The sequence below is a fragment of the Solanum tuberosum genome, unplaced genomic scaffold (assembly GCF_000226075.1).
Source record: "Solanum tuberosum cultivar DM 1-3 516 R44 unplaced genomic scaffold, SolTub_3.0 scf00201, whole genome shotgun sequence".
NCBI classification, from domain to species: domain Eukaryota; kingdom Viridiplantae; phylum Streptophyta; class Magnoliopsida; order Solanales; family Solanaceae; genus Solanum; species Solanum tuberosum.
The window spans coordinates 564,663-573,200 of record NW_006239126.1 but is presented as its reverse complement, the minus strand read 5'-3'; the positions used below and the strand labels follow the sequence as shown (position 1 = coordinate 573,200).

The window sequence follows — 8,538 nt, the reverse complement described above, 5'->3', positions numbered from 1 at the left end:
ACTCCTAACCGACCCCCTAAGCCCTTAATCTAATAACTAATTAATTCCCAAAGCCCCAACTAAAAATTAAAATGTCAAAAACTGGCAGCATCTACGGACCCCAAATCTCTTTGAACTAAACTCAAAAAGCCGATTTACATTATTTAATCAAGTTACCAACTTCAATACATGAGGCTCTAGTTCTTCCTATTTCATTTTTAGGGTCGTTACACCATCAAAGGCGTATCTTGCACATCTAAGATATTTCTGAATTATCTTTAGCTCATTTGTGCTATTTTTATCCACATATGACATTTATACAAGGACATAGAATAAATATGGCTTGAGTTAATTGTAGGAACAGGCATCGCACACATGCCATAATGCCAAAGTCGACCTACCACAACTCACCAGATGTAACTAGTAATCAATAAAAGCTTGCCACACACTCTTAAAAACTTTTTATATTCAAACATATTCATATGGACACTCAAAAACACATTAATGAATTTTTCATTTGACATATGTCTAGAAAATACATTAAATTTTGATCCTCATACATAAAAGTATGGCACACACTCTGAAGCACATCGGTTAATGACTTTTTATTGGTAACATGGTTAGAAACTATAGAATGCAAGTGGAACATTCATCTCTGATAATTTTCATCAGTTTCAATGAAGTTCTAGACACCTGAAAGTAACAATAATATCAAAATAACGATCATGGTTCCCAGTGCACAAACTCACATCCATTAAAATCATAAACAAGTGATATAATAAGTAAATAACCTCAGAACCATTTTGATGGCCATTATCTTTCATGGATTCCTTTGGTGAAAAACCTTCTTCTGATCCTTCTGCAACCGGGGATGGTGGCTGAGCTGGGGGAAGATAAATCACTTTCAACTTGCACTCATCAACAACACGTCCTTCTGCCTTATTGAACTACAAAGAGATCATTACAATTCAGCAAACTAAAACTTAAGTTTAATACAGAAACTATAGTTGATCCAACTTCTTTTTATCTTATTCAATCGTCAACACTAAGTTTAGAATCAAACACTAGCTGGACAGTAAAATATGCAACGGTTCCACATTTCTAGTCTTGACAAACTAAGAAGGACAAAAAAGAATGGTACTGTTACCATTTCTTGAGTAATATCTTTTGCAGCGACACCAGGAGTTGCAACTACACTCTGAAGTAGAAACTTGTCCTTGCATTGCATGTCAGAAGGGGCCTCCTTCTGAGCTTGCATTGTAACTACAAAAGATGCATAAACAAACACTATTCACCAACCATGACATTTTAATAGCATAATCACAACGCTTATTTCAAAATTCAATCTACATTTTCTTTAACTTTTCATCCTCAAAATTCAAAACATCTTAGATGACTTCACTTTCCAAAAAATCATTTTTTTCAATATTTTTGGGCTAATAATATTATTTGTCTCAATTTTTGATAAACTCTAATTTTAGTCCTTGTGCATCCAACTAAGCTCATTTAACCTTCAATTACTTGAAATGCGCACTGTTGATACTTTGCTTGTGAAAATTCACAATTTTTCCATGATTACCATATGTTCCACTGTTACTCTAAAGGAACCAAACATACACATTTCAATCAATCGACGATTAAATATGTTTTAAACATCACAAGGACTAAATTAAGAATATTTTCAGTGATTCAAAGTACTATTATCACTATTTTTAGTGGACAAAATTATAATATGTACCTATAACTTCAGAAGTCGATCGGGGCAACACAATCCCTGTATTGGGTCGAACACAATACTTTTTGGGGTTTGTCGTTTTGACCTGAAAACAGTATATACAACAATTCGAAGTTGCTAATTCGAAAATTCAACAAGAAAATATAATTACATAATTAATATTACCTTGAAAGCGACATGCTCTTCAGTATTATTTGACAAATGAATCGAGCAACAGATCTGCTTCTTCAACTCGACTAATCAAACACATTATACACAGAAATGCATCAAAAAAAAAAATACGAAAAAATAGTGCAAAAAAACAGGAAAAAAGGGTATGAGAAACTGAGGAAACTAACAGGAAAATTTGAGCTCAAGGGGTTCAATTTTCAGAAGCTCTCCACTGCTCATTTTCTTCTGAAAGCACAAAAAGGTGAATCAAAAGGGGAAAAATCGATACTTTTTTTTCGTCTGGTAATTTACAATGTAATAAAATTTGGGGGTGATCCGTATATATCTCTTCTGATTCTGTATTTGTGAGGGAAAAACCCCAATTCACAAAGCTTTTTGAAGTGGACTCTATTTACCTTTTAGTAAAAATATGGGGAGTGATCCGTAAATACTTACTTCTTCTTTTTAGTTTACATATATTTCAAAATATTTGTTTCCTTTTTCAAGTCTCGAATTTACAATAATTAGAAAATATTTACTTTTTAAAAAATTTAGAATCTATATATATTACGGAAAAAGATTAAAAATGCCCTTAAATTATGTAAATTAAACAAAAATATCCACAGTTAATAACTTGGTTTAAAGATGTCAATATTTTGGTCCAAAAATATTTCTGAGATTATGTAAAATTAAACAAAAATGTAAAATGTCCACCGTTAATACTTTGGTTCAAAGATGTCTTTATTGTCAATACTTTGGTCCAAAAAATGCTTCTATCATTAATACTTTGGTCCAAAAAGAAAAAGTTTAGCTTTCACGGGTGGCTTGTTGGCGATCATATATAGTAGGTTTGCTTAGCTGCGACTTGCCTAATTATTAAATTTTAAATAAAAATTTATGTGTGAGCTTGTTCATATTGTTGATCTCAAATTCGAATAAAAGAGAAGGGTTGTGGTACATTAACATGCAAAGTAAAATTAACCAAAACCAATAATATGTCAAATACTTAATTTGTCTCCAGCAGCTCAAATTCAAATCATTGTCTTTACCAGTCCATTCAATTTTGTCTATTTATCTGAAACATGATCGAATCCAACTTGCTTGGAATTAAGGCGTAGTTATTATTGTTATTCTACGAAGAACAAACTCTAGATACATATACTTCACACCACACCCCTGTCTATTCCAATTCTCATAATATATAAGCATATTCGTCCATAGGTCAAATCGGATATCTAGTTTGTATTTAGCCATAGATACAACAACATGCATAAAAATTGAAAGCGTAGGAGCAAAACTATACCAAAATGTAAAGAGAACTGATTCTTTAACTTGAATTTTGTCTTTTTGTCGGTAAACAGGTTGCCTTATTTAACATAGTTACTCTTTTTTATTTAAAATCAATTGACAACAGCAAGAAACTTCAAAAAAAAAGATTGAAATTCTTCATTTGGTAACTCATGCTCTTGACTTTGATACTAATATTTGTTTTTTCAGCTCTTCAATTGGTTGTCCAAGTCCTTCTATCACCTATAAAACATGATCATTTAGGTTCTGTTTGCAGCAACAATTAACAGTACAACAATATTTTTGTCATACTAACCGATGTTGTGTCCTTAAGAGCAGCTACCAATGCCTGGATTTTCTGTGCCATAAACATCGTATCGATGTACTTTAGTACAGAGGAAGAACCAGGAAGACAAAAAAAAATCAACTTACTGATTTTGTGTCATTGACAACACTTTGAAGTGTTAGGATCTTCTGTAGAACTGGCTGTCCAAAAGTATCATCTCTTGATGGAGTCACATCATAGACATCCTTAATACTTACATTATCTGCCTGCATTTACAAAGCTCAAGATCAGACCATTGACTCTCAAAAGACCACAAGATTCAAAAGTCTTCGTTACTTTTTTAAAATTCGTGTCAAGTCAAAACCAGACAAACAAGTTGAAATGGATGGAGTATTTACTACTGTGACATAGGCCTAACAAATTTGTTAGTAAGTTATCTTAGATGTTCTCTACTTAATGATGTTTTTTGAAACTAAATTTGCTTACAGTAACACCACCAAAGGAATCTTTTGAGGCAGAACAATTCTGTTCATCATCGATTTTCTCCTCTTCGGCTTCAAGCATTGCCTATACAAAAATGTGACATCTTACTCAACATTTTCAGACATGTCATGATATACCAAACATCATTAAATTTGAATCAACATCGCAACAGGTTAAAACCTGAAGTATAGTTGTAACTGAAGGGTCATTCCACGGTCCTTTATCGCTAAAGAGGCAGCCTCCATAGTCGGAACATGTGCAGTTGCCACCGAGGAAAGTTGGAAGATTACTGCAGTAGCAATTTCATGCATCAGAAGAAAACAACTCCTACATCAACCTTGGATACGCGTATTTGCATCCATTCATCAGGTGCTAAACATAAAATGGAAAAATGTTGAGCTGATTAATTTTTTACCTTGGATCAATAACTTCTAGTAAGGCCTTCGTGTAGTTGCTCCCGAGCACCTGTAATTGTGGTGTATGTCTTAAAGTATAATTCCCTTCCCTAGTTGGCCTAGATTAGTCGAGAAACATAGAGGGAGGGTGACGGAGAAGGAAAAGAAAGTACTTGAATCTTTGCTAGGGTGCGTTGATCAAGAAATGCCTTGATTGCTTTCCACAGAACTTTGAAACCAGATCCAGCATTAATGATAAAAAGGCGATGCAACGTCTGTAAAAATGCAAGTTGATGATTAGCAAATATTAGTTTTCTTGCGTTTAGTCGTTCTTCTTTTACCATAGTTTAATCTATTATCATGTGCATAACAGTACTATGCCAATATATATTTGCTCCTTCTTCCCACTTTCTTATAGGGAGCTAAACTAACTGAAAAAGCTGGTATTTCAAGAAGAGAAAGAGTAGACTTGCATCACCTAGCATACCTCTGGATAATAGTGACTGTCTATCTTCTGAATTTCCAGAAAGAGAAGCCTTGCAGGCTTCGAAAAACTTGAAACTCCCTGTCAAAGAAGATTGGTTTGTTTCGTTTAGAGATTCTTCGAAGCATAAAGAATCTAAGCATCCATTTGTTATCAGCAATGCAGAATTCTTGCAAGTGCTGAGCATCTATGTATGGAACTTTGTCATCAAAGAAGTTCGATTTTCTTAAAAAGTTTATTTGATGACACTCTTACCACTGACATAGTGAAACAACAAGTCTACCATTTATAATATGTGAAACTCATAACAGGAGAATGAATGTTGAATTTAGTAAAAAACCATACAATATGCCAATTCACATGAAAATACAACTTAAAGAAACTATCCTGTGGACGTATATTGATACCTATAAATGAAGACTCGATAGATCATGCCAGAGATTTGTCCAATGACCAGACACGATGAGAGATCTAAACTTGCTATGTGTAGTGGGACGACTCAAGCATCTTATGGTTGCGTTGAGCAAATTTATTTCAATGTGTTAACCAAGATCAAATCATTCTATCAAGATAGGTCAGGGACAGAGAATGCTATGCAGCACGAACACAATGTCATTCATACCTTCTATCTAAGATCATGTCCTCGGTAATCCCTATACAGAAGGATAGGAGAGACAACACTCAACTATCTAACTAACCTTCAACCATAATCCATGTCATCCATACCTCCTAATCTAAGATCATGTCCTCGGTAATATTCTTATCAACACAAATAAAGTGTGAATATGCTTGTCAAATAAGTGAAAGATTAAACAGTAGGCAAACAGATTTTTACCACATCCTTCACATCCACTATGCTGACGGTGGAAGCTATATGTTTCTTTGCAGCAAGTGAACATGCAGGGAATCTCCAGTTCAATGTTTTCTCTTGTTCAGACACATGATATTTCACAAATCTCTCAATAGTAGTTACTTCAAGTAGCCTAGTGAGATTTACCATTCCAATTCTTTCAATGTAAATTGGTCGACCATATCTATCTACTCCGTGAAATCCATGAGGATAACACTGTTTAACCTCATTGAATTCCTCAAACTTGAATTCCTGCAGCATCATTCAACCCAAAAATGAACAAAGAATCAAAGGACTGTCGAACATAAAGCAAGTTTTCAATCAAGAAGTAAGATTAGTACTAAAAACACCAGATAATAACAAAAACAACAGATAGTAAGAGAACATGAGAAACTACAACAAAACAATATAATAATCGAGGTACAAGAAATCGAAGGACAAGAGTCTACTAACAATATTGTCTTTCAATCACCTTGGAAATTTCATCCACATGAAACTCCTCTCGCCACTTCAAATAGTTCAAATACATGTTCTTTGATTTTGGAAGATCATAATCCCTCATTCTAAGAAATCTGTATTCACATAAAGTAACATCAAACTCAATTTATCTTTCTCTTTTCTAACTAGAGTCTGACATGGAGTGGAAGCAGTGACTAAATTTACCAGCGAAACATTACCTTAAAAGTGTATGGTAGTCATTGTTTTTATCTATCTGCTGACCCTCAAGAAAAAGCAACTCACGAAATGAATCAACAATTTGTTCATCCTTAGGATCATGTGATCCTCCAAGAATTGTTTGCAAATCTTTGCTCTTTCTCTTAAATGGCAAAGACATTATGGTTTTCGCGGTTCTTGATTTGATAGACCTCTTGTGCTCTTTTGTTGGAGGTAAATGCCAAAAAGTTTCTATGGGAGGATGGAGAATTTTGGCCTTCTGTTTAGTAGACTCTCCTTCTTTATTAGAACTTGAAGATTGTCTGCTTCCTTTAATGCCAGCGGAAATTAGTATTTCCTTAAACGTTTCTTTGGATGTACGCATGTGTAGCTAGTTAAACTGTAAACAAACAACAGAATCAAGTTTTAGTTTGCGAATCATGAAATTAAAGCACAAGTTCATATCTCAATCCCTGGCTATAGTTGGGATCAGCAATGTGAATTCTCAATACTCTGTATCAAAAGATAATCTAACACTACTAGAGGTTTCACTAATACACTTTAGTGGTTATATCTTTAACATTACGAAGATCAGTCTTCCATAAGCACACTAGTTTTCAATTTTCCTCGTGTTCTATCTTTTGCTAGATCTTACGAGATAACTTCATTCCTCGTAAATTTAGGTCTACCTCATTCTATCCTCTATGTGAGCTACTTACATCTTCTAACAAATATGATCATTTCTTATCTTGTCTAATCTTGTAACACCGCATATTCATCCTAACATTTGCATCTCTACGATCACTCATCTCGTGGATATTGGCTTTAGAGGGGCAACATTCATTTCCATACAACATTAAGGGGAGGGGGGTTGCAACTAATATCAAATCTAAACATCATAGAACATTATATCATACACAATAACACAATGTAAGAAGAAATAAAAAGTTCTTTTTTTTGTATTAAGTGTAAATCAAACAATAATCCTAATCAAATATATGGTTAAAAGAATGAAAGTACAATCAAAAATCAAGAATTGGAAAAAGGTAAAATAAATATGATGAAAAGAGAGAAACTTGCCAATAAATTTTGGAAAATTAAAAAAGAAGAATCCCAAAAGAGAATGAATTGATTGAAGAATGAAGAAAAGATAAATTGAGAGTTATTGAAAGGAATGAACTTTTTATGAGTATATGGAATCAAATACTTTGTAATTTTCGAATGTTTTAATGTCAAGAAAACCCCGGGAAACCTTAGTAGCTAACTAAAGATTAACTGTTACTCCCAACTTATAAGTAATAAATACCACTCCCTCCATTCGTGAGGTAGTTTGACTCGGCACGTAGTTTAAGAAAAAAAATAAGATTTTTAAAACTTGTGGTCCAAAATGAATGATAGAAATTTGTACAGCTGTAAATCATTTCATTAGGATGAAAATAGACATTCTATAGTTAAATTATTACTTAATATAGAAATGTGTCATTCTTTTTTAAACTGACTAAAAATGAAAGTAAGTCACATAAATTGGAACGGAGGGAGTAGTACTTAACAGTTAACTCCATTTCGATTTGTTTGGCCCATTTTCATTTTTAGTCTGCTTTAAAAAGAGATTCTTTTCTTTTTTATTAATTTTTTAATTTCAACTTTTCACCTGACATATTTAAGACTACTAGATTAATCGATATATTTGACATACTTTTAATTTAAGATCACAAAATTTGAAAGTTCCTTTATTTTCTTAAACTCTGTGTAAATTAAAATATGTCAAACATATTGAAATGGGAGAAAGTATTACAACAACAACAAACAAAAAAGAAAGTAAAATTTAGGTTACAAAAAAAGCACAAAATACCTTTTCTCAATCCGAGAGAAATGCATATTCTGATTGTGAAACGTGTTTTACACTAAGGAAAGTAGGAATGTGTGTGTTTCTTTAGCTACTTGTATTTGAGAAAATGATGGTAAAAGAAAGTGTAAGGGTAGGTTCAAAATAATCCCTTATATAGGCGTTTAGCCTCGACATAAATTGTTCATACTATTTTGATAAGTCGCTAATTTGCTCATTTTGTGATAGGGCCCAGTCACCTCCTTTCTTCCCGATCGGAACAAAGACCATTACTTTGGTCTATCGAAAGTAGATAATAAACATCCAATGTTAAATTTAGTAGGATTTGATATGTTTTTTTTTCTTTGATATTTCTAGTTTAAAAAGTTCTTTTTTCCCCCACAATCTCT

General features: G+C 33.1%; 2 protein-coding genes across 2 annotated transcripts in view; both read right to left on the bottom strand.

The window, feature by feature from the left end:
- LOC102598537 (vesicle-associated protein 1-1-like) overlaps positions 1–2,260 on the bottom strand; it is a 13,277-nt gene extending 11,017 nt beyond the window's left edge. Inside the window, exons 1-5 of the mRNA XM_006355395.2 lie at positions 2,053–2,260; positions 1,880–1,950; positions 1,718–1,799; positions 1,127–1,242; positions 771–926 (exon numbers count right to left, since the gene is read on the bottom strand). Coding sequence (XP_006355457.1) covers positions 771–926; positions 1,127–1,242; positions 1,718–1,799; positions 1,880–1,950; positions 2,053–2,104 — 477 coding nt within the window. The 5' untranslated portion in view covers positions 2,105–2,260. The remainder of the gene's footprint in view (positions 1–770; positions 927–1,126; positions 1,243–1,717; positions 1,800–1,879; positions 1,951–2,052) is intronic.
- A 958-nt stretch (positions 2,261–3,218) lies between these two features.
- Positions 3,219–7,245, bottom strand: LOC102591477 (phosphatidylinositol/phosphatidylcholine transfer protein SFH11). Its single transcript, XM_006355456.2, has 11 exons — positions 6,327–7,245; positions 6,122–6,221; positions 5,635–5,901; positions 4,803–4,880; positions 4,489–4,590; positions 4,336–4,385; positions 4,101–4,209; positions 3,924–4,004; positions 3,584–3,703; positions 3,468–3,509; positions 3,219–3,394 (listed from the first exon to the last, which is right to left on the bottom strand). The coding sequence occupies exons 1-11, from the start codon at positions 6,686–6,688 to the stop codon at positions 3,323–3,325; spliced, it is 1,383 nt and encodes a 460-aa protein (XP_006355518.1). The 5' UTR covers positions 6,689–7,245; the 3' UTR covers positions 3,219–3,322.
- Between the last annotated feature and the right edge of the window lie 1,293 nt (positions 7,246–8,538).